Raw genomic sequence first — 27,845 nt, forward strand, 5'->3', positions numbered from 1 at the left:
TCTTTGGTTGGGAGATAGTCTTCTTTGTGTCATAATAATTGTTGTACTTGTATCAGTGGCAGAGCCAATAAATTTTTCAAAGAGGGAAACTAACCATAACAGTATTCTTGTGTGTGTGTATATATTCATGTCCTAATCTCTAATGATGTTTTTTTGTAGAGTAACACTACAACCACAAACTATTTTAATTATAACATTTTTACAAACGGTTAATGTGATCAACTTCTTATTAGTTTTTATATAGGTCCACCATTAATATTACTTTTTCATTTATCAATAACTACTCATCATATCAACAGTTTGTAAAAAAAATTTGTAAAAAATTTTGTATTTCTAGCATTACTCTTTCTTGTTTGGATAAACTTTAGCTACAAAATTAGTTGTTACCTTATACTATAATCTTCCTTAATATCTTTTAATTAGAGGTGAATTTTGACAAATTTACCATTGAATTATATTTCTTTTTAAATCCTCCATGCTTGCAAAATTTCTAAAAAATTAAAAAATAATAGCTATGTTATCGATAAATTGTTTAAATTACAAGTTTTGTAGTTTAAAATTATGTATAAAATATAAGTTTATATATATCATATAGTAAATAATATCTGATTGACATAAAAATTTTGTATGTGTATTAAGAGCACAAAGAACATGCAATCCAATGTTTAGATATTCAAAATATTGAGTAAGATTAATTTTTTTAAAGGAAGTTGTAGTTTTCAGCTACAACCAATTTTGTAATTAAACTTTATCTTTCTTATTTTTGTAATGCTGTAAATAAGAATTTTACAAAGTCAAGGTGGCCTCTTGGCTCCACTAATGGTTGTATGTTCATACAATGATGTGATTTTAATATTCAAATATGGATACAAATAATTTCAAGAATTTTACTACAATCTATAAAGACTATGCCTTGTCTTAGGCAATTAACCAAATAGTTGATATGCACATTGAGAAACATATTCAAATGTGTAAAACTCTTCTCTTCTCCTCTTCTCTCTCTCTCTCTCTCTCTCTCTCTCTCTCTATATATATATATATATATATAGTGAAACTTAAATACCCACTTCTAATAACAACTAAATATTAAACAAACCAAATGATAAAAAGAGAGAACCTATGATCAGGAATGTATTTTAATGTGATCAAAATTGTACTTTGGTAATCTGTAATTGAGGAAAAAAAAAGTAAAAAAAAAAAAATGAAAAATCCACCAAAAGAGTAGCAAAATAGAAGAAAAACTAAGAGAATCACAAGCACATTGAAATACATAGTGAACTACGATAAAGGTGGTGTGTTGGATAACAATCTTTTATCTTGGAGAGCACATCTCAATCTTACAAAAGCAAGTTCACATTTTTATCAAGGGTGTCTTTTCTATTCTTGCTCTTGTTTTCTTATGAAAAACATGTACTCTATTATTGTATAAATGTTTATAGTGGTGTTGTAAATACAAAAATAAAGAACTTAAATTAAGGAGATAGTGGAAAAGACTTTGATACCAAAAATAGACGAAGTCTTTATAACCCTCCTCTGCATCTCCAAACCTATACTCGAAAAGCTCCTCAAACCACTCTCCACATTCTCCCGATTCCTCTTCCTTTTTTCAACATACATTATCCCATTCAACTCCCAATAACTCTCACCCCACAATCCAACGAAAACCCAATTGACATAAGTGGTGCAGGAACCTTATTGAATATGTGACCTTCATGCTCCCAAAATCATACACCTTCATATACCCACCCAATCCCACACTCAAATCCCTATACTCCCTCTCTTCCTCCGCAATCTCCTTCCCTAATCTCCATACTCAAACTAATGTAACAGTCTTTATATAACTCTCCAATCAAATCTCATATCTTAACTGAATTCCCACCCGCTGTAGCAACTAACCCCTGAGATGGCAAAAAACCCACTCTCAACCGGTTTTACTTGGTTTAACCTCCATAACTGATTTTGAACCTTTCACTCTCACATCCCAAAGCTTAACCGTGTGATCATATGACCTAGTGACGCACATTTCATTACTAATAGGTGAAAAATCTTCACAACGCACATAATCCTTATGACACTTAAAGCTCTAAAAATGGGATCTTAGAAGTAACATCCCAGTACTTAACAATGGCATCATCGCCACCAAACTAAATGGAGATTAACATTAAATTATGAATGTATATATATATATATATATATATATATATATATATATATAGGCGATATTATTGTAAAGGGAAATGTAAATAATATCTCCTATCATTCATGAATAAAATAAAATTGTTAAGATCCTTTAAAAAAAAAAAAAAATCTAATGGTTTAAATTTAGTCCTTTAATTTTAACTATAATTGTCAAATTAGTTCTTCATGTTAAAATTATTATCAATTTAGTCCATCTAATTCTAATTCTTTGTAAAAAAATAAAAAATAAATAGTCAATCTAATTCTTTGTCTAAACATTTTAGTTAGAAAACAATATTGTTTAAATGTTCTTTTTACTATGAATAACTTAACTAAAAAGATTCATAAGATTATTTAAAACATCTTTCTGTTTGATTAATATTAATTTGAAAATTACTTAAAAGACTTCATGTACTAATAGGTTTGGACAAATAATTAAATTAACTCATTTAGTTATTTACTAATAGATTTTACAAGTGAATAATTATTTACTTACTTTCCAACATACAACTTGCATATATATATCAAAATTTATAACATACAAGAGAAAGAATATATAGGAAGAACAATCAAACAAGTAATCTGGGAATGACTTTATCCAAGAAAAAATGATGATGGTGAAGACATACCAGATGAAGAAATAAACAAATGGGAATGGTAGAGTTATCATGAAATAGATGTAAAGATCCAACCATAGAAAATCCTAGTTATTGTCTAATAAGCTTGCACAATTACACCAATAGTATGAATCCCCAATATAGTTTTTACTCAAAATTGGATAGTTTAGCAACTGATTTATTATTTAATTTTTTAAATTTTTAAAAGATATGATAGTATTTCAAATTTATGGCATCGATGATTGTGTTTTATAATTAAGCTAAGACATTAATTGATTTGAAATTCAACTTTAAATCTCTTATTCAACGATAAAAAACTAACTAGTTAAGTTAAGTAGAATCTACCGCTACTCAATTATTTCTATGGATAGAAATTAAGTAAAAGTTCATCAGATATTGAACATGCTATCCATGTTGGGGTCTTTAGGTGGTAAATTAGGCTGAAGTTTGTTTGACGCGTTCAGGGTGCAAAACAAATAGTTACTATAGGGCCCAGGCTTTATTGACTTAAGTCAAGCTCATGGTTGTTAATAACAACTAGCGGGATAAAATATATTTTTTTGAAGGCCTCTATCACGATAATTGATAAAAGAGGTCATGGTCATGGCCACTTAAAGCTTTAATTTAATTTCCCCACAATTTCAGGCTTTATTGACATAAGGTCAAGCTTTAATACTTTGGCTTTATTGACCATTATTACAAAGTGTTGATATAACTAATTTATTATTAGTTTTCATCTATACCTACCATTAATATTACTTTTTTATTTATTAATAACTATTCACCATATTAAGTAAATTTGTTTGTAAAAAAATTTGTATTCTAGCATTACTCCTTTTTGTTTGGACAAAATTAGTTGTAATCTTAGACTATAACTTTTTTTTTTGGAGAAAGATCTTAGACAATAACTTAGTATTAACTAAGTGTGAGGGATTTTCACAATTCGCTCCAATACCAAATTACCAATGGGTTTGGTCTGCAATCGAAGGCTATAAAAGATTTGTGCCCCTCATCCTTCACTAATTGGTCATTGGATAGATCGGTAAGGCACATGGTCCGACACTAAGTATAATTTCTTGTTGAGTAGCGCTACATTCACAAACTATTTTATAACATTTTTAGAAATTATTAATGTGACCAACTTATTATTGGTTTTCATATAAGTTCACCATTAACATCACTTTTTCATTTACCAACAACTATTCACTATATCAGCAGTTTGTAAATTTTTTTTAAAAAAATATTTGTATTCCTAGCATTACTCTTTTTTGTTTAGACAAAAATTAACTACACAATTAATTGTTAGAAAATAGTCACTGTATGGCCCAGGCTTTATTGACCTGAGTCAAGCTAAGGGTGGTTGTTGTTTTTATCCCACTAGTTGTTATTAACAACCATGAGCTTGACTCGAGTTGGGTCAAGCTCATGGTTGTTAATCACAACTTTGAGTCAAGCTCATGGTTGTTAATAACAACTAGCAGGATAAAATATATATTTTTGAAGGCTCCTATCCTAATAATTGATAAAAGAGGTCATGGTCATGGCTAAGCCTTAATTTAATTTCCCCACAATTTCAGGCTTTATTGACATAAGGTCAAGCTTTAATGCTGTGGCTTTATTGACAAAACGGTTCCACTTTTCCCTTTATCCATAGAATAATCTCGTATAGATAGTAATTGAGAAATAAAAATGTAATATAGTGTGGAAAGGTTGGAAAAATGGAAAAAGTGTGACAATATTTTGGGGATTAATAGGAAGAAAAATAGTTAAAAAAAAAAAGAGAGTAAAAAATATGTAGATGATGTGGCTCAATAGAAATATAGTAAAAATAAATGCTACATCTTAGTGTGTGTGTGTGTGTCTCTCTCTCTCTCTCTCTCTCTCTCTATATATATATATATAAGTCATCATAATTTAAAGAACGGTTCTTCTCCTTCTTTTTTAAATTTCAAGCACTATCTACTTCTTAGTGACATCTCTTATAACCAAATTACAAAGAAAAAATAAAATAAAATAATGTGAAAGTCCTATAAAAAAAATTGTTAAGAATCTAATGGTTTAAATTTAGTCCTTTAATTTTAACTATAATTGTCAAATTAGTTCTTCATGTTAAAATTATTGTCAATTTAGTCCATCTAATTCTAATTCTTTGTAAAAAAAAAAAAAAAAATAGTCAATCTAATTCTTTGTCTAAACATTTTAGTTAGAAAACAATATTGTTTAAATGTTCTTTTTACTATGAATAATTTAACTAAAAACATTCATAAGATTATTTAAAAAATCTTTCTGTTTGATTAATATTAATTTGAAAATTACTTAAAGACTTCATGTACTAATAGGTTTGGACAAATAATTAAATTAACTCATTTAGTTATTTACTAATAGATTTTACAAGTGAATAATTATTTACTTACTTTCCAACATACAACTTGCATATATATATATATATATATATATATATATATATCAAAATTTATAACATACAGGAGAAAGAATATATAGGAAGAACAATCAAACAAGTAATCTGGGAATGACTTTATCCAAGAAAAAATGATGATGGTGAAGACATACCAGATGAAGAAATAAACAAATGGGAATGGTAGAGTTATCATGAAATAGATGTAAAGATTCAACCACAGAAAATCCAAGTTATTGTCTAATAAGCTTGCACAATTACACCAATAGTATGAATCCCCAATATAGTTTTTACTCAAAATTGGATAGTTTAGCAACTGATTTATTATTTAATTTTTTAAAAAATATGATAGTATTTCAAATTTATGGCACCGATGATTGTGTTTTATACTTAAGCTAAGACATTAATTGATTTGAAATTCAACTTTAAATCTCTTATCCAACGATAAAAAACTAACTAGTTAAGTTAACTAGAATCTACCGCTACTCAATTATTTGTATGGATAGAAATTAAGTAAAAGTTCATCTGATATTGAACATGCTATCCATGTTGGGGTCTTTAGGTGGTAAGTTAGGTTGAAGTCTGTTTGACGCGTTCAAGGCGCAAAACAAATAGTCACTATAGGGCCCAGACTTTATTGGCTTAAGTCAAGCTCATGGTTGTTAATAACAACTAGTGGGATAAAATATATTTTTTTGAAGGCCCCTATCACGATAATTGATAAAAGAGGTCATGGTCATGGCCACTTAAAGTTTTAATTTAATTTCCCCACAATTTCAGGCTTTATTGACATAAGGTCAAGCTTTAATACTTTGGCTTTATTGACCATTATTACAAAGTGTTGATATAACTAATTTATTATTAGTTTTTATCTAGACCTACCATTAATATTACTTTTTTATTTACAAATAATTATTCACCATATCAATAGTTTGTAAAAATTTTTGTAAAAAATTTGTATTTCTAGTATTACTCTTCTTTGTTTGGACATAGTTTAGTTACAAAGTTAGTTGTAATCTTAGATTATAACTTTTTTTTTTTTTTTGAGAAAGATCTTAGACTATAACTTAGTATTTACTAAGTATAATTTCTTGTTGAGTAGCGCTACATTCACAAACTATTTTATAACATTTTTACAAATTATTGACGTGACCAACTTATTATTGGTTTTCATATAAACTCACCATTAACATCGCTTTTTCATTTACTAACAACTATTCACTACATCAGCAGTTTGTAAATTTTTTTAAAAAAAATATTTGTATTTCTAATCTTACTCTTTTTTGTTTGGACAAAAATTAACTTAACAATTAATTGTTACAAAATAGTTACTATATGGCCCAGGCTTTATTGACTTAAGTCAAGCTCATGGTTGTTTTTTTTTATCCCGCTAGTTGTTATTAACAACCATATGCTTGACTCAACTTTATTGACTTGAGTCAAGCTCATGGTTGTTTTTTTTTTATCCCGCTAGTTGTTATAACAACCATGAGCTTGACTCAAGTTGAGTCAAGCATATGGTTGTTAATAACAACTAGCGGGATACAAGCCACTAAGCTAACTGGTACCAAAAAAAAAAATTGATTTAAAATAATAGCTATCACAAACCATCACTAAGAAATATGCTTATATGCTACAAAAATTAGGCAAAATAGGTGGTAGAAATAGAATTTATTTAACTATGTTGGTCAAGGTTTTGTTTGTTTGTATGTTTCTTCTTTTTCTCCCTTTTCAATTTTCAAACTATATGATTCCACCCAATAAAAACCATACGGCATCTCCCAATGTACATTATGTTTAGGGATTTAAAGGAAAAAATGTTTGAACGGCAGGTTAACAACATATTGTAATTATCTCTAAAAAAAAACTTTATACAACACTAATAATACATTGTCGCATATTCATTTTTCTATTTTTTTTTATAAAATAATTAAAGTTTTTTAAAAAAAAAATCATTCATATGACATACAGTAATTATGTTACACCTGGAAAAAACAAATAAAATTACGTTAAAGCCCTCAGATGATTCTCCTAATTAATGTGGAGAATGTCTATATATACTACTTCATGCACCTACTGACCTACATAACCATAAAGCCATTTGTTCTCTGATCACCCAATTCCTTTCTGCCATCTACCAACAATCTATATCCTCGCATGCAACTTATCAAAGTCATGATGTCCTTAATAGAGAGACCGATTTTCCATTGCTTATTCACCGCGGCTTTCATTATCATTCTTGCCTTGGCTTCTTCTTTCCATGTTGCTATTTCTTCTTCCTCTGCAACTTCACCTTCCAATGTAGTAACAATGATGGGACTAGAAGCAGAGGCTCTTTTGGAATGGAAAGCCAGCCTTGACAACCAAAGCCAGTTTCGGTTGTCTTCATGGGTTGGAAACATCCCTTGCCAATGGGTTGGAATTTCTTGCAACAACTTTAGCAGCATCTCTCATATCAACCTCACAGGTTCTGCTTTAAAAGGTACACTCCACACTTTCAGCTTCTCATGCTTACACAGTCTCGTAAGTCTTGATCTCAGCAACAACTTACTCTTCGGTACCATTCCTTCCCACTTGGGCAACCTTTCTAAGCTAATCTACCTTGATTTATCTACCAACCAACTCTCTGGATCCATTCCTCATCAAGTAGGAAATCTAAAATTGCTCAATGTCCTAAACTTGTCTAGTAACGGTTTCACAGGTTCAATCCCTGTAGCAATTGGAAACTTGAGCAACTTAACCACTCTGGTTCTTTATGATAACAAACTTTCCGGGTCTGTTCCTCAAGAACTCGGAAAGCTAACATCTCTTGCTTGGCTTATTCTATATAAAAACAATCTCTCAGGTTTAATTCCTACTTCTATAGGAAACTTAAGCAACCTGAGCGTTTTATGGCTCAACAATAACATACTTTCAGGACCCATACCTGAAGAAATTGGAAAGTTGGGATTTCTCAGTAGTCTTGCTCTTTACATGAACAATCTCTCTGGTCCGATACCTGCTTCTATAGGAAACTTGAGCAACTTGAGTACTTTATTTCTCAGCGCTAACCAAATTTCTGGACCCATACCTCAAGAAATTGGATTGTTGGGATCTCTTCAAAAGCTTTCTATAAACATGAACAATCTCTCTGGTCCAATCCCTGCTTCTATAGGGAACTTGAGCAACTTGTCTGCACTTCATCTTTGGGAGAACAATCTTTGTGGATCAATCCCTTCCTCTATGAGAAACTTAGGAAATTTAGCCAGTTTAGACCTTAGCACAAACAAACTTTCAGGTTTAATTCCTACTTCTATAGGAAACTTAAGTAACTTGAGTTTGTTAGAACTCCACAATAACACACTTTCTGGACCCATACCTGAAGAAATTGGAAAGTTGGGATTTCTTCGTCGTCTTGCTCTTTACATGAACAATCTCTCTGGTCCAATACCTGCTTCTATAGGAAACTTGAGCAACTTGTCTACTCTTTATCTATGGAAGAACAATCTTTGTGGATCTATCCCTTCTTCTATGGGAAACTTAGGAAATTTAGCCTCTTTAGACCTTAGTGCAAACAAACTTTCAGGTTTAATTCCTACTTCTATAGGAAACTTAAGCAACTTGAGTTTGTTAGAACTTGACAATAACACACTTTCTGGACCCATACCTGAAGAAATTGGAAAGTTGGAATTTCTTGATGTACTTTATTTGTACATGAACAATCTTTCTGGCCCAATCCCTTCAGAAATAGGAAAGCTCAAACTTCTTACCGATCTGAAGTTGTTCACAAATGAACTTAATGGCTCTCTACCTTTCGAATTTAATAATCTTACAAATCTGTGGTATTTGGCATTGGAGGAAAACATGTTGTCTGGTTATCTTCCACGAAATGTTTGTAATAGTGGATCCCTTCAAAAATTCATAGCATATGACAATTATTTCATCGGTTCCATTCCAATAAGCTTGAGAAATTGCACCAGCTTAGTACGAGTGAGGCTTGAGCGAAACCAGTTAAGAGGAAATTTATCAGAAGACTTTGGCATATACCCAAATTTGACGTATATCGATTTGAGTTATAACCATTTCTATGGAGAACTTTCTCAAAAGTGGGGGCAATGCCAAAGTTTGCAAAGCTTAAAAATCTCCAATAATAGAATTTCTGGTGTAATACCTCTTGAGCTTGGAAGATCCACCGAGCTACACGTACTTGATCTCTCCTTCAATCATCTAGTTGGGCAGATTCCAAAAGAATTAGGAAATTTGACATCATTGTTTCTCCTTCATTTGGGTGATAATCAACTTTCTGGTACTATTCCATCGAAAATTGGAATGCTATCCAATCTGCAATTTCTTATTCTTTCAGCCAACAATTTAACAGGATCATTTCCCAAACAAATTTTGGAGTGTGCAAATTTATTGAACTTGAACTTAAGCAAAAATAAAATTAAGGGGAGTGTTCCAACTGAGATTGGCAACATACAGTTTATTCAAATGCTTGATTTGAGTGAGAATTTGTTGATTGGAAAAATACCACCACAGCTTGGAGAACTGCGAAGCTTAGAAACATTGAATCTCTCTCATAATGAGCTCTTTGGCTCCATTCCAATCACTTTTGGTGAAATGTCAAGCCTGACCAATGTTGATATATCATACAATTGCTTGGAAGGTCCTCTACCCAACAATAAAGCCTTTAGTGAGGCTCCATTTGAAGCATTGAGAAATAATAAAGGTTTGTGTGGTAATGCCTCTAGTTTAAAGGCTTGTCCCTCTTCCATTACTTTGGGCAAGAATCCTAGTGAGAAAAGGCGAAATAAAGTTCTGATTATCTTTATTGTTCCTATTTTAAGCATAATTTTTCTCTCAATGATTGTATGTGGGATTCTTTACATTGTTTTGAAGCGCCCAAAATTGAAGAACAAGGTAAGCAATGCAAGAGAAGCACAAAATGGTAATATGTTTGCAATCTGGAGCTATGATGGGAAAATGGTGTATGAGAGCATCATTGAAGCAACAGAGGAATTTGACTCTAAATATTGTGTTGGAGTGGGAGGGTGTGGAAGTGTTTACAAAGCAGAGCTACAATCAGGTCAAGTTATTGCTGTGAAAAAACTTCATTCAGTACAAGATGGTGATATTACCAATGCAAAGGGTTTCGAAAACGAGATTCGTGCTCTTCTAGAAATTAAGCATCGGAATGTGGTAAAGCTTTTTGGCTTTTGCTCACATCCACGACAATCATTTCTGGTTTATGAGTTTTTAGAAAGGGGTAGTGTGAAAGATATATTGAGCAATAAAGAAGAGGTAGTTGGTTTTGATTGGATCAAAAGGGCAAATCTTGTTAAAGGCGTGGCTGATGCTTTATCCTATATGCATCACAATTGCTCACCTCCCATAGTTCATCGAGACATATCTAGCAAGAACATCTTGTTAGATTCAAATTATGAGGCACGTATCTCTGATTTTGGCATAGCTAGATTTTTAAAGCCTGACTCATCCAATTGGACTACATTTGCCGGAACATTTGGATACATAGCTCCAGGTAATATAATTTTTTCCTAAGTATCTTTTTTTATTTGATAAACACACACACACACACACACATGCATTTGCTGGGACATTTGGATACACACCTATATTTGATAAACATGCACACACACACTGAGTATAACTTAGCGTGGCAAATTGGCATTGGTCCTCCGGTGGACTGTGTTGAACCTCATCATAATCCACACTCTATTCCCCCAAAACCCAAGGGCATATTCAACAAAACGAATTGAATAATTTTTCCCATGGCCATTAAACAAACAGATCAAGCTTCTGTATTGTTTGGCTTTACTATATCTGGATTTGGAGAGAAGAGAGAAAGCATTGGAGTTTTTATTTTTTAGTTGAGAGTATTTTAGATTTTGCACAATATAATCTTTTAGAAATTAGATGATTCCATTAGAATTAATAGAGGGAGCAATAGAATTGGGGTATTTGCTCATTTCTGAAACATAGAGAGGGAAATTGGTTGGTTCCAAATATAAATGAGGGAAATGTGAACTACTCTAAACATAAAATGGGAATATTGCTTTTCTCCTATATTCTTGAAAGTTATACTTTAATTTCCTTTAGAATTAATGATTTTATTTTTTTGGTGTGTGTGTGTGTGTGTTTGGGGGGGGGGGGGGACAATTTCATTTAGCATTGTGCCATAAATGAATTTTTATCCATTTGGGGGAAAAAAAAAGATGAAGGGCTTAATAAGTGAAATGTGTGTATATATATATGTGTGTGTGTGTGTATATATATGTGTGTGTGTATATATAAAATTTAATAAGAAAAGAGATAAAAGGGAGGAATTTGAAAAAACCCCCCTACTTTTACCCCATGCACTGAAAGTGATTGTGTATAAATATGAAGTAAAAAAGGGTTTGATAGCCCTAAAGGAAAAATAAAAATAAAAATAAGGGTTAATTATAAGCATTCACATAAATTATATGAATATATGCATCCTAACTTTCAAAATTTTACAATCAACACTATTTTATTGAAAGTAATTGTGTATAAAAATAAAGTAAAAAGTGTGAGTTAGCCCAAAAGGAAAAATAAAAATAAAAATAAGGGTTAATTATAAGCATGTACATAAATTATATGAACATATGCATTAAAAATTTCAAAATTTTACAATCAACACCGTTTCGGCATTAAAATTTATTTTCACCACATTGTCTAAATTAAAACTCTATTGGGTAATATCCACACCAAACTTTGATTGCATTAGAAATGTGCACCCTATACAATGAGACCATTAGTTTACACCACTAATTTGGATGGTTGGTGAATATCACAAATTATATTCTTGAATCAAGGTGTTGGTTGAAATATTATGATTTTTATGGTATATATTACAAATAGTGTTTTAATTTAGGGTGGATAGCTTCAATTAAAAAGTTCACATGGGAAGCAACAATGAATTACACTTTAGGTTTACACTGTATCATACTAAGTGTTGGATAAGTTAGATTCTTCTATTTTGCAGAGCTTGCATACACAATGGAAGTGAATGAGAAATGTGATGTTTATAGCTTTGGAATGTTAATATTGGAAGTGATCATGGGAAATCATCCAGGAGACCTCATTTCATTTCTCTCATCATCATCTTCATCATCAGCAACTACTTCAACCGCCCATGATATACAATTGAAGGACATTTTAGATCAACGCCTCAAATCTCCTAGAAATCAAGTCGCATTCAAAGTGGTCTTGATTGCAAAGCTTGCATTGGCATGCTTGGCAACCAATCCAAAATCTAGGCCAACCATGCAAGAGGTTTCCAAGAAGCTATCTATTGAAAAAGCACCTACATTGGAGGTGGTTGACATGCTTACCTTCAATTTACGATTTAACAATGCTTGATGCATGTAGTAATTATGTGCATCTTTCTCCCTTGGTATTTTTTTTTGGTAATCTATTAACGACAGTAGTGTGTTGAAAAATTTGGTGTCAATGTTTCTAATGTAATTGCAATATTTTCCTGTATTCATTTTATTTAAGTCGTAATTGTATTGTGTCTTTGAGGTTAAAGAGCTGAAAGAAGAGGTTCAAAGCGCTAGCTATGTTGAGGCACTTGATCAAGCAAGTTTTAAGGGAACATGTGAGAAGACAAGTCAGATTATCATGATTTGAAATTCAGTTATCAAGTTTTCCATAACATTGGTTGATCGAGATTTACCATGACTATGCATATCAATTTTTCCAATTTATATTAGTAGCCAACCAACCCTTAATCGTCCTCAATATAAGAACGACAATAAAACCTATATTTAGTTAGCAAATTTTTAGAATACCAAAACCCGAAAGAGTATTCCTTATAGCCTCCATAGTGGTTTCTCTTCATAGTTTCCAAAACGGAAGTTGAGACACTAATCACCAATGTGATCTCTTCTACACTTCAAGGTCACTTGAAAGACTTGATCAAGGTCTCTGTGGTTTTCCTAATCCAAAAGCCATATTATTCTATTAGAAATAGGATGGAAGTTCTTTATATAAAGTCGTGGTGTGTGTGGTGTAATGTGAGAACATTACAAAACCTCAAGAGAGTCCAATTAATGCAGCAATATAGAGAGCATTGCTAGAGAGAGAGAGAGAGTAGAGAGAGAGCAAAAAACCCTTTTTTTTTCTACCCAAGACTTACACAAGAATGATAAATTGGTGGCTACTACAGTCACTACACAACATAGAGTTAAGGCAAATATAACTACATCAGATTCCATTTTTTCCGATGACAGTGTATTAATTTGTAGAGAGTCATTCTTATATTTTCCCAAATTTATTACGAACTCAATTTTTGAGTATAAAATTGAGTGTTGTGATATCTATTTTATTATAGGTATTGATCAATCTTGTCCCATGTTTTTTATCTAAGTAAATTTGTCACTTTGGTGGGAATTTTTTTTCTTGGTGCTTATGTAATTTTTTTTTTATTTCACTATTACATAAGAGTTATTTAATTTAATTCACACGATGGGCAGTGGTGGAGCCACATTCAGCTCAGGGTGTTCCTGGAAACACTTGAGCTAGAAATTTTTTTTTATATATAATAATTAAAAAAAAATTTATTTGTTTACTCTTAAAAACAAATTGAGGAACATCCTCAAATTTTTTTAAAAAATATATATATTTGTTTTACTTTCAAGAAAAAAAAAAACCCAAAAAAGAAATTTGAACTAAAATCTGAAAAAAAAAAAAAAAATTGTAACAGAGCAATGGCAAGCCCTTAGCCCACGGATTCTCAAAAAAAAAAAAAAATGGACAGCAAGCCCAACATTAGATGAAGACACAATGTTTCTGCAAGATTTTTATGACAAAAGTTTGAAAAAATCTTGCATTTTTGTTGTTTGTAACTGACGCTGAGAAGGAGGGAGAGGAAAAGATTTGTTAGGAAGAGAATGAAGAGACTGAGAAGGCGGAGAGGAAAAGATTTGTTAGGAAGAGAATGAAGAGACTGAGAAGGCGGAGAGGAAGACACTTGCAAGAGAAAAAAAAAAAGATAGGAAAAAGAGAGAACCTGTGTAGATGAGAGATGATTAGTTGAGAGCTAGGAAGGTGCAAGTCAACTAGTCAAGGCATTGGGAAAGTAAGAGAAGTTTAAATGTGTGGATGAGAACCATCTGAAAAAAGAAAAGAAAAAAGAAAAAAAAAGAGAAGATAAAGATGAGAGAATTAAAAAATGGTGGAAAGGAAAAAAATCAAAGGAAAAACCGGATTGGTCTTGGGCAATTTAGGAATTTAGAATTTCCTTTTATCAAAGTACTTTCTCATGGGTCACTTTCTCTTTTGATGTTCATTGATATACATATATATATATATATATATATATATATATATATATATAGAGAGAGAGAGAGAGAGAAATGTTAACAAGCACTTTTTTTCCTCTTTTTTCTGTTTCATTTAAAAAGAGGAAAAAAAGCTATTAAAAAATTGTTAAAAGAGATAAAAAAAAAAATTTGCTAAAAACTGAAAAAATGTCAAAAATTGAAAAATTTACACAAAAAATTACCCAAAATATGTTGTTAACGGGCACCTTACGGTGCCCACTAACACAACCCATATATATATATATATATATATATATATATATAGCTTGTGTCAAATTAAATAATTATCTGCATCATTGTTTCTCAAAAAAAGATTATCTACACATGGGTGTGTGCTAATATAACTAATAAATAATAATTTAATTAATCAATACATTATAAAAGATAAATAAATTAAATTGTGTTAGGCTAAACAACAATTAATAATTTTATAATTAATGAAACAACTATAACAAATTATAATTTATAAAAGACAAACAAATTAATGAAACAACTAAATAACAATAATCAATAATTTTATTAATATTTCAAATAAACTTATAGTTTATTGTTTATTCTTTTGCTAGAATTATGAACAAATATTTGATGAGAAAACTATGTAGAAGGCAATTGTAAACTTTATGTATTTGCATGTTTTTTTTATTGTTGTTGTTGTCAATTTACAAATTTTTCTTTTTATTAGATTGTCTAATTTATGCTTGTTGAGGAACATCTTGAAAAAAATTTCTAAAGCCGCCACTGGCGATGGGACAACTGAAAACGAAAAATTCAATAGTATACTTATTAGATTATAGACTTGGCATTACTGCTTGATGAATTGATTAGAAGTAGCCCAACCTAAATTTTATGAATACTTGATCTTCCAATAACCATGTTGTTAATATAAACTGAAGTAATTTACTGGTGTGCGCTAAATCGAACTGCATAAATACGCTATATGAATCCCCAATATCCTTGGTTGCTTTATAGCAACTTAGGAGATATCTTTATGGGCATTCCTTGCGAAGGAAATGGAAGGGGGTCCATGGTGATTGTCTCGTCTGGATATAGTAAGGACCAATCATAATGGGTTACAATAAAATGAACAAGGATGAGGATATTCAATTGGGCTAGTTGGTACCCTGCACACACTCTTGGGCCTCCTCCGAAGGGAAGAAATACATATGGTGGTATGGGCTCCTCAAATATACTTGGATTGAAACTCAGTGGGTCTTGTCAATAATCATCAGCATAATGAGTTCCATATGTTGTCCACAGTACCTGCAGAGCACCATAACCAAATGTCAATTATTTTTAAATGGGAATTTCAAAATTTTATGTAGTTAATTTTGACTTATTTTCATTATGACTTAAGTTTTCATAGATTCACCGATTTGTCCATGTCACACTGAAACTTGACTAGATTAGATTGAACCAACATATATACACTTCTCACTAAAAGCTCTTAGCACATTTTACACAGTATAAATTAACATTCATTTAGTGCTAATAAAATGCCAACAACAAAAAAGACACAAAATAACTATTTTTAAATAAATTGCAATATAATTATTTATTAAAAAAGAACCCGACATTCTTATAAATGTCAAAAATCATTACAAAATGTTGAAGCAATTGTCTAAAACTCATCTACAATCTTATTATAAATCCTATTTTTAACAATAAAGACTAATTATATTTGCTAAATAAAACAAAAAGGATGATAAAAAAAATCAACACAAACTCACAAAGCTAAACAACATATTAAATAGTGTCGTAGTTCTCAATGCAGACCCAAATCACAAACAGAGAGAAAATTAGACCTCAAGCTAATAAATTAGGAAAAAGTAATTATTAGTCCATTACACAATTTTTTTTGCCACAACTATGATATAGAAGTGTGTGAGTAGTGAAGAAAAAATTATTAGTCCATATGTATGGGATAAACAACCACTCACAAACTACCAGATCAAAATTGTAACAAAAAATTGTAAAATAATTTATAATAGTAGAACCACTCATAAATTAAAACCAAAACAATAAAACAAATAAGAAAAAAAAGAAAAAGAAAAAAGGTCAGCGGTCCACCACTTCATTATTTTTATTTTTGGGTGACTACCACTTTTATTTACTAATTTTCTATTATTAGTCAAGTCAGATGTTACAAAGCCTTGGGTTGGAAACATCACTTGCCATTGGGTTGGAATTTCTTGCAACAACTTTAGCAGCATCTCTCATGTCAACCTCCCAGGTGCTGATTTAAAAGGTACACTCCACACTTTCAGCTTCTCATTCTTACACAGTCTCATAAGTCTTAATCTAAGCAACAATTGACTCTATGGTACCATTCCTTCCCAATCGGGAAACCTTTCTACGCTGATATACCTTGATTTATCTACCAACCAACTCTTTGGAAGAATTCCATGTGAAATAAGCCAACTGACAAGCCTTCGTATATTATATCTTCATGAAAATTACATCACCGGATCCATTCCTCATCAAGTTGGAAATCTAAAATTGCTCAATGACCTAAACTTGTCTAGTAACGGTTTCACAAGTTCAATCCCTGTAGCAATTGGAAACTTGAGCAACTTAATCACTCTGGTTCTTTATGATAACAAACTTTCCGGGTCTATTCCTCAAGAACTCGGAAAGCTAACATCTCTTAGGAGTTTCTCTTTGCATAGTAATTTCCTCACAGGTTCCATTCCTGCATCTATCGGAAACCTGGGCTCCTTAACCCTATTAGCTCTTAGTGAAAACAAACTTTCTAGATCCATTTGTCAAGAAATTGGGAAGTTGGGATCTCTTGCTTGGCTTAATCTGTACAAAAACAATCTCTCAGGTTCCATTCCTATTTCTGTAGCAAACTTAAGCAACCTGAGTGTTTTACGCCTCAGCAATAACACACTTTTTGGACCTATACCTGAAGAAATTGGAAAGTTGGGATTTCTTAGTGAGCTTTCTTTGAGCATGAACAATCTCTTTGGTCAAATACCTGCTTCTATAGGAAACTTGAGCAACTTATCTACTCTTTATCTATGGGAGAACATTCTTTGTGGATCTATCCCTTCTTCTGTAGGAAACTTGAGCAATTTAGCCAATTTAGACCTTAGCGAAAACAAACTTTTTGGTTCAATCCCTACTTCCATTGGGAACTTGACAAAGCTCACTCTCTTTAATTTGGAGATAAATAAATTATCTAGCTATATCCCACCAGAATTAGGAAAGCTCAAACTTCTTACCCTTTTATGGTTGTTCAAGAATGAATTTAATGGTTCCATCCCTTTCCAATTTAATAATCTAACATATTTAAAGTATTTGACGTTTTCTTAAAACATGTTGTCCAGGTATCTTCCTCAAAATGTTTGTTATGGTGGATCTCTTCAAAATTTCTCAGCATATGACAACTATTTCATAGGTTCCATTCCAAAAAGTCTGAGAAACTGCACCAGTTTAGTAAGATTGGACTTGCACGGAAACCATTTAGGAGGAAATATATAAGAAGATTTAGGCATTTACCCGAATTTGATATATATTGATTTGAGATATAATAATATCTATAGAGAACTTTCTCAAAAGTGGGGGAAGTGCCAAAGTTTGCAAAACTTGAAATTCTCCAATAATAGAATTCCTGGTGTAATTCTTCCTCAACTTGGAGGATCCATCCAGCTACATTTGCTTGATCTCTCCTTTAATCATATAGTCGAGCAGATTCCAAAGGAATTAGGAAGGTTGACGTCATTGTTTCTACTTAATCTGGGTGATAATAAACTCCAACTTTTTCAAGCAAAATCTCTTCAAGGTATGTTTTTTTAAACATTCTTTTCATTTTTTTTTTTGGCTTAGATTATGCAGAAATTTTCTTAGGGTTACAAATTTTGGGGATTTTCAAAACAAGGGTTGGGTTCATGATATCTAAGCAAAATTTTTTCAATTTTTTTGTTTGGGGTGAGTCCCATGTGCTGTGTTTGTGTCTATGTTGGCCCCATGTGGCATTCTAAGTATGTCTTTAGGCAGATTTCTTTGTGTTCTTGCATTGTTCATTAATGTAGAACTCTGTTGCATGTTAGGTGTTTGACAAAATGTCCTAATGACATTCTTGTGTTGGTTTGGACTCAAATGAGTTCCAATGCTTGGGTTTACCCATGATTAGACATGCTTAACATGTTTTGATCATTGGGGGTGTGTTTTACACACTTTATCCATTTTGTGCCTCACATTTCCATGCCATACATCACTTAGGCACACACTATGCAACACCTGCTGCACACACATGCATCAGCACACGCATACACATGCATCAGCACATGCACACACATGCACAGTCATTTTTTTTGCTTTGTTTTTATGTTTACATGTTTCTATACTTATACATGTTTTGAGTTTATTATACTCTGTTTTAAGATGTGTTTACTTCTATTTTGGACTAACTTGAATCTAATCAAGTTTTTTGTGGTCTATTTTGTATTTCTGTTTTTCTTTTTGTGCTTTATGTTTATTGTGCAGATGTCTCCCACCAAGCATACTGCCAAGAAACCATCCTCCAAGCATGCTCGCACAGATTCTGACACTTCAAGTCTATTGAGGTAGACATGAAGTACGATAACTTCTACAAAGGAGCAACTATTATCATGGAAAGGGTTGTGCAGTTAGAAACTCTTACAGACACTTTTCATTCCTGAAGTGTTCAAGGAAAGAACATGGACAAAACTACTGAATCCAAGTGGAGTAGTGTACTCGGAGATTATCAGAGAGTTTTTCTCCAATGCTAGTGTTGAACGGGATCATATAAATTGCTGGGTACGACACAAAGAATTTGTCATCACTAGGGACAGCATTCAGGAGTTCTTAGAAGTTCGTCCTCCATCTCAACTAATTACAATACAATATGACGAGAGATTGGATTCTACTGAGGAGATGGTGAAGATACTTGATGGTACTTCTAAGAAAACTTCCATAAACACCATCCCATTCAGTCCAGAGATGAGGACCCTTACTCATGTGATGATCAGCAACTTGTGCCCGGTCACTAACTTGACAACATTGTCCAAGCCAAGGACCATCTTCTTGTTCGATCTCTTCACCCACAAAGAGATTGATATCTGTGGTCACATCCTCCATCTTTTGAAGAAAAGCATTGAGAAGAAAAACTCCAGAACAATTTTGCCATTCCCCTCACTCGTAATGGGCCTAATTGCAAAACAAGGCTCAAACTTCCGAGTGGTCTCACTGTGGTTCAGAGGGATTATCCTATTGGTGGTCACACAGTGACTCGAAGCACGGCTCACATCAAAGGATTAAAGACTAGCACTTCTCATATTCCAAGAGTTGCTGTTCAAGAAGAAGGTGGTGACACAAAGGATGAGATTGATCACTTCACTTTTGCCCCAGAGACTTCAGCACAACCATCTTCTTCAGCACCTTCACGAGAATCCAACCGTCTTGATCACCTTCTTGCCATGGTTGATCAAATATATGGCATGCTTGAGTCTCATGTGCAACATACCACGGAGAAATTTGCTTACCTCCAAGGTTAAATCACTGCCCCTATCATCACAGATCGAGGAAATGTCGACGGCTTATGGATCTGACTCCGAATCCGATGAGTTCTAGCTCTTTTGGCCATTCCAGTCAAAAAATAGGAGACAATTTTGAGGGAGAGTAGCACATTTTGAGGGGGAGATACGTAGAGCATAGTGTAGCACATGCACTTCATAGACCTAGACTTTTTGGTTAACTCTTTTGTGGTTTAGTAGTTTATTAGCTTATGCCATAGTCTAGAACTCTTTCATTTTACATTGCTTTCTTTTAAAGCTTTAAGTACTTTGTTTTAAATTCAGTTTAATATTTGTGTTTATCTCTTTGCTTTGTAGCATTTTTTTGTACTTATAGTTAATCTTGAGTACTACACTCTTGTGCCCTTGTTGGATCGTGTATTCTTAATACAAATACTTTGGTATATTGCATTGGCTGAGTGTTTTAGACATGCAATTAATTCTTGCTTTGCACTTAATTACATTGTGTGTCCAGATGATCATTTACTAGTTAACTGATCATTGTAGTCTTTCTGTAATGACTGTTCTTGTATGATCAAATTATGTTTCATTGCTTATATCTTGTTTTTTATCTTGATCGTATTATACTTGCTCATATACGTACCTTATATTCAACTTGTCATAAGCTTAATGAAAGTTTTGTTTGTGTGCAAGTGTTTCAGGATACATGTGTATTTGTGCAAGTGCTTCACAGCTTCTAGATTATATATGAGTGAGTTTTTCCACTGTTCCTAAACTCATGTTAAGTCTAGAGTCTGTTATAGGGTATTTTGTCATAGAATAGCCAAAATGGGAGATTGTAAAGTTATGATTTACAACTATTTTGTGTTGGCTTTAATTTCGTGCCAAATTTGATTGTAATTTTGTTCAATCTTGTATACCCTGTACTTTATGTGGGATTTTGTTGTAAGGGTTGTGTGATAGAGAGAGAGAGAGAGAGAGAGAGAGAGTGTGTGTGTGTGTGTGTGTGTGTGTGAAGACTCAAGCATGTGAAGATAGAAGATTTCTCGCTGGTAGCTTGCGACTAAGCATCCCGTGAAATGATGCATGTGCCTTGCACATAACTGAAATGCGAAGAGTCATGACAGATGGTGACAACTGGTTTTCGCGAGTATCTCGCGGATAAGGCCTTCCCACGAGATACCCGTAAAACAGTTTGTTTTACTATTTTGTCCTATCTGCTCCACTACATCCTCATACACACTATATATACCATATTTACCCATATATTGAGTAGAGAGATTTTCAGAAGAGAAAACCCTAGCCTCAACCCTTGAGAGTGTGAGATTGTCATACCCACAATTCTACATACCATCCATTGTGGTTTTCCTCTATTCCTACCTCTCCATTTCTATATCATTAAGAGATTGATAACCTAAACACTTACCACACCCATACCGAGTGTCTAGTAAGTATTTGGTGTTGCTGGGAAGCATTGGAAGAAGCCATGCTTTGGTGGATGCAATCGGGCGCATTACGAGATCTGGAAAGCTAGACAAGACATGGTTCCAAGAAGCCTTGTTGGAGTAGGAGCTTGGAGGGCTTAGGTGCATTGGGTAAACTAGGCTTAAAGGGTCTTTTGCTATTTGTGTATCCCAACTTATTGTCTAGTAGATCGATTTACCGCTTGAAGGGCGGCGGAAAGGTTTTTAGCCGAGTTCTTCGGTTTCCTCTTCGATAACACATCGGCGTGATTTCTTGTGTTTGCATCTCTCTTCTCTACTTTTTTAGCTTACATTTTACTATTGTGATTTGTTGAATATGGCTTAGAGTAGTTTTATAATTTGTTCGCTCACATTTACTCTATTCCTCACTTAGTTTAAGTTAGAGTAAAATCAACCGAGCCGTAATCTTTTAGTTTAAGGGTCTAAACAGCTCTTGTATTTTTAACATAAATCCGAGCTTTCAGATATATCATATAATCGATTGGAGGGTCCTCTTCCCAATAATAAAGCCTTTTGTGAGGCTCCGTTTGGAGCATCAAGAAATAATAGTGGTTTGAAGGCTTGCCCCTCTTTTATTACATGGAGCAAGAATTATGGTGAGAAAAGACAAAATAAAGTTGTGATCTTCTCTGTTGTTCCTATCTTAGGCACAATTTTTCTATCATTGACTGTGTTTGGGATTCTTTACCATGTTCTCAAGTGCCAAGGTACAAGGAACAATCTAAACAATCTAAGAGAAGCTCAAAATGGTAGTATGTTGACAATTTGGAGCAATGATGGGAAAATGGTGTATGAAAGTATCATTGAAGCAACAAAGGGATTTGACTCCAACTATTGTGTTGGAGTGGGAGGGTGTGGAAGTGTTTATAAAGCGGAGCTACAAATAGGTCAAGTTGTTGCTATGAAAAAATTTCATTCAATACAGGATAATAGGATTGCCAATGCAAAAGCTTTTGAAAATGAGATTCATGCTCTACTAGAAATTAGGCATCGCAATGTAGCAAAGTTTTATGGCTTCTGCTCACATCCACGACACTCATTCTTAGTTTACGATTTTTTAGAAGGGGGAAGCTTGGAAGAGATACTGAGCAATAAACAGTTAATTTTGAATGGGTCAAAAGGGTGAATGTAGTTAAAGGCATGGTTGATGCTTTATCCTACATGCATCATGATTGCTCACCTCCCATTGTTCATCGAGATATATCAAGCAAGAACATCATGTTGGATTTGGAATATGAGGCTCACATCTCAGATTTTGGCACGAATAAGTTTTTAAATCCTGACTCATCGAATTAGACTTCATTTGCCAGAACATTTGGATACACAACTCCAGGTAATTCATTTGTACCTTTTTGGAACAACCACTATTCTTCTTGAAATATTTGCCTCTAGTTCATGTCATCATGCCCCCATTAGAATGCAAAGTGGTTGTTAGATTAAATAAATAAATTCATCATCTCCTAACAGCTTAACCTTTTGGGAGAATTAGTAATGTAGGATAGTATTAGAGTAAGAGGTCTTTTATATATATATAACATGAGGATCATGGTTCACTCCAAATATGGCTATGTTTAGTTTATGGGTTAGTTAATAGCTAAACGATCAATTTATGAATACCTTACAACATCTTTAATATGTATGAAAAATCAACCTAGTTTATGATAATTAAACTTTACTATAAAATTAATTAGTCACTGAAACAATAGAAGAGTCACTAAACTTTATTATGTATGTATGTATGTATGTAGAATTTAGAGTTAAATCATGTTTTTAACATTATTATTATTATTATTATTATTATTATTATTATTATTATTATTATTATTATTATTATAACAAATTCCATCCATTCACTTCTATATAATTAAAGATAAACATTTTTTTTCTCATTAGTTATTTTTAATTTTTCCTCAAATTACATTAATAACAATTAATATATTCTTTAAAAATTTTAGATTAAGCCTTTTTTGTTAAAATAAATTATAATTTACATATTTGAGTATAAAATTTTTGAAAACATAAAATGTGTACAAATCAAATAATTTCTAATAAATTAAATAATGAATGTCTTGTTTTTTGCCTTAATTTCTTCAGTGTAATATAAGATATACATAAGAATAGCAATACTAAATAAATAGAGATTTTTTTTTTTTTGTTTATTGATAACAGCGTAGAACATGTTACAAACTTATAAAGATCCTAGCATCAATTCTTCTAATGGAAATAAAAAATAAATAAAAACCCTTGCATGCATATCCCTAAATCTCTAAATACAAAATGTGAGTGACTTTTAGAAAAAAGAAAAAAAAAAAGAAAGAAAAGAAAAAAGATGACGTAACCACACTAAAACATGGCAGGTCATCTCAACATTATACATTAAAAACTAAAAACAATCATGTTAAATTTAAAGACTAAAAATGACTAATATTAAGTTTGTTAGGGACAAAAATGATCATTTTAAAGTTTATAAAGAATTAAAAATTATTAAAAATTATCACTTACAGACGAAAATAGGCTAGATTTTAGGGATTAAAAGTGTGTTTTAACAAAGAGTTTGTTTTCATAAAGAAAAGAGTTTTTATTGAAGAGCTTTGTTTATATACTAACAGCTTAACATTTTGGGAGAATTAGCAATGTAGGATGGTATCAGAGTAGGAGGTCTTTTATATATATATAACATGAGGATCATGGTTCACTCCAAATATGGCTATGTTTAGTTTATGGGTTAGTTAATAGCTAAAAGATCAATTTATGAATACCTTACAACATCTTTAATATGTATGAAAAATCAACCTAGTTTATGATAATTAAACTTTACTATAAAATTAATTAGTCACTGAAACAATAGAAGAGTCACAAAATTTTTCACGGTAGTGAACTAAATATCTCAAAAATGTTTAAAATTACAAAATAACACACACACACACACGCATATATATATATATATATATATATATATATGTATGTATGTATGTATGTATGTATGTATGTATGTATGTATGTATGTATGTATGTATGTATGTAGAATTTAGAGTTAAATCATGTTTTTAACATTATTATTATTATTATTATTATTATTATTATTATTATTATTATTATTATTATTATTATAACAAATTCCATCCATTCACTTCTATATAATTAAAGATAAACATTTTTTTCTAATTAGTTATTTGTAATTTTCCCTTAAATTACATTAATAACAATTAATATATTCTTTAAAAATTTTAGATTAAGCCTTTTTGGTTAAAATAAATTATAGTTTACATATTTGAGTATAACATTTTTGAAAACATAAAATGTGTACAAATCAAATAATTTCTGATAAATTAAATAATAAATGAATTTTTATCCATTTGAGAAAAAAAGAAGATAAAGGGCTTAATAAGTGATATTATATATATATATATATATAATATTATTAAAATATAAAAAAGAGATAAAAGGGAGGAATTTGAAAAGCCCCCTGCTTTAACCCCATGCACTGAAAGTAATTGGGTATAAATATAAGTAAAAAGGGTTTGTTAGCCCGAAAGGAAAAATAAAAATAAAAATTAGGGATAATTATAAGCATTCACATAAATTATATGAATATATGCATCCTAACTTTCAAAATTTTACAATCAATACTGTTTCATTGAAAGTAATTCTGTATAAAAATAAAGTAAAATGGGTGAGTTATATGAACCCGAATAAATTTTAAGCATCCGCATAAATTATATGAACATATGCATCCGAAATTTCAAAATTTTACGATCAACATTGTTTCGACATTAAAATGTATTTTTCACCACATTGTCTACATTAAAACTCTATTGGGTAACATCCACACCAAACTTTGATTGCATTAGAAATGTGCACCCTATACAATGAGACCATTAGTTTACACCACAAATTTGGATGGTTGGTGAATATCACAAATTATATTCTTGAATCAAGGTGTTGGTTGAAACATTATGATTTTTATGGTACACATTATAAATACTGTTTTAATTTAGGGTGGATAGCTGCAGTTAAAAAAATAAGTTTACATGGGAAGGAACACTGAACTACACTTTAGGTTTATATAGTATCATACCAAGTTAGATAAGTGAGATTCTTATATTTTGCAGAGCTTGCATATACAATGGAAGTGAATGAGAAATGTGATGTTTATAGTTTTGGAGTGTTAACATTGGAAGTGATTATGGGAAATCATCCAGGAGACCTTATTTCATTTCTCTCATCATCTTCATCTTCATCATCAGCAACAACTTCAACCACTCACGATATACAATTGAAAGACATTTTAGATCAACGCCTCAAATCTCCTAGAAATCAAGTTGCATTCAAAGTGGTCTTGATTGCAAAGCTTGCATTGGCATGCTTGGCAACCAATCCAAAATATAGGCCAACCATGCAAGAGGTTTCCAAGAAGCACTCTATTGAAAAAGCACCTACATTGGAGGTGGTCGACATGCTTACCTTCAGTTTAAGATTGAACAATGCTTGATGCAGTAATTATGTGCATCTTTTCTCCCTTTTTTTTTTTGGGTAATCTATTAAGGTTAATAGTGTATTGGAAAATTTGGTGTCAATGTTTCTAATTTAATTGCAATATTTTCCTGTATTCATTTTATTTAAGTTGTAATTGTTTTGTATCTTTGAGGTTAAAGAGCTGAAAGAAGAGGTTCAAAGAGCTATGTTGAGGAACTTGATCAAGCTAGTTTTAAGGGAACATGTGAGAAGACAAGTGAGATTATCGTGATTTGAAATTCAGTTATCAAGTGTTCCATAACATTGGTTGAGCGAGATTTACCATGACTAGGCATATCAATTTTTCCAGTTTATATTAGTAGCCAACCAACTCTTGATTGTACTCAATATAAGTACGACAATAAAACCTATATTTAGTTAGCAAATTTTTAGAATACCAAAACCCGAGACAGTATTCCTTCTAGCCTCCGTAGTCTCTATAGTGGTTTCTCTTCATAGTTTCCAAAACGGAAGTTGAGACACTAATCACCAACGTGATCTCTTCAACACTTCAAGGTCACTTGAAAGATTTGATCAAGGTCTCTGTGGTTTTCCTAATCCAAAAGCCATATTATTCTATTAGAAAGAGGATGGAAGTAAGGTGGCAACTTTTTTCTTTATACAAAGTCGTGGTGTGTGTGGTGTAATGTGACAACACTACAAAACCTCAAGAGAGTCCAATGCAGCAAGTCAGAGAGCGTTGCCACAGAGAGAGAGAGAGAGAGAGAGAGAGAGAGAGAGAGAGAGAGAGAGAGAGAGAGAGAGAGAGAGAGAGAGAGAGTCTCAAATATAACTACATCAAATTTGTTAGGTTCTAAGACCTTAGGGACTAATGTATTAGAACTTCAATATGTATTATATTGGCAAACCATGATCAAAACATTTAGTTTAGATTTAGACTTGCTTAAAGTTTGGTTTAATGTAAGTTTGGAATCGAGTAGTTGCAAGAAATTACTGTTCTATTTCTGCACGGTTCGATCGATCGAAGAATAGACTTGATTGATCGAGAATCGTGAATCAGGAATTTTCTGCAGAATTTTAAATCAGCCCAAACAACAGTTCAATCCCATTAAGGATTAGGGTTTTAAATCTACTTCTCCCACTATATAAAGGAAACTCTAAGCACGTTTTTAAAGGCTTCTAAGAGAGAGATTAAAGTGCATCTTGTGCCTTTTTTTGTATCTAGGGTTTTGTACCCAAAGCTCTCTAGAGTCTTGTTGTTATTTATGCTATGTATGTGAATCTCTTATGAGATTTAGAGGTGTTTGCTTTCACATATATTTAGGCTTATCAAAAATCAAGATTATGTTAAGAACTCGATGATCATTCAGTTGCTGCATTAAGAGTTTAAAGATATACAAGTAGGAGTGCTTGTGCTTGCTAGGAATTTAAGAAAGAAATAGTCCGTAAACTCGGAGCTGTCACGTAGTCATGGTAGTAAGTTTCCTACTCAAGGCAGTAATAGAATGTTAGTGGTCTAAGTTGCTATTGTGTAAACTTCAATTCTTTCATAGTAGATACAGTTTTACCTTGAGAATAATTAGGTTAAATCCTCCCCAGATTTTTTTCCAGTTTGATTTTCCTGAGTCATCATATTGTTGTATTATTTATTTGCACACTTTACAATAATATGATTGATATGTGTTAACCTAGAATTGCATAATTTACCTAAATTAATTACTTGGCTAAATAACTAGATTAATTTGTTTGTATTTTAAAAGGTCTAAAATCGTACAAGATTCAATTTTTGAGATGACATTGTTTTAATTTGTAGAGAGTCTTTCTTATATTTT

General features: G+C 32.0%; 1 protein-coding gene and 1 pseudogene across 1 annotated transcript; both read left to right on the forward strand.

Annotated features, from left to right (window-relative positions):
- Nucleotides 1–7,300: 7,300 nt before the first annotated feature.
- LOC142641608 (uncharacterized) lies at nt 7,301–12,753 on the forward strand. Its single transcript, XM_075816073.1, has 2 exons — nt 7,301–10,729; nt 12,215–12,753. The coding sequence occupies exons 1-2, from the start codon at nt 7,369–7,371 to the stop codon at nt 12,589–12,591; spliced, it is 3,738 nt and encodes a 1,245-aa protein (XP_075672188.1). The 5' UTR covers nt 7,301–7,368; the 3' UTR covers nt 12,592–12,753.
- A 3,939-nt stretch (nt 12,754–16,692) lies between these two features.
- On the forward strand, nt 16,693–26,029 carry LOC142640319 (uncharacterized; annotated as a pseudogene).
- Nucleotides 26,030–27,845: the final 1,816 nt, after the last annotated feature.

Source organism: Castanea sativa, chromosome 6 (genome assembly GCF_040712315.1).
Source record: "Castanea sativa cultivar Marrone di Chiusa Pesio chromosome 6, ASM4071231v1".
In the NCBI taxonomy this organism is placed as follows: Eukaryota; Viridiplantae; Streptophyta; class Magnoliopsida; order Fagales; family Fagaceae; genus Castanea; species Castanea sativa.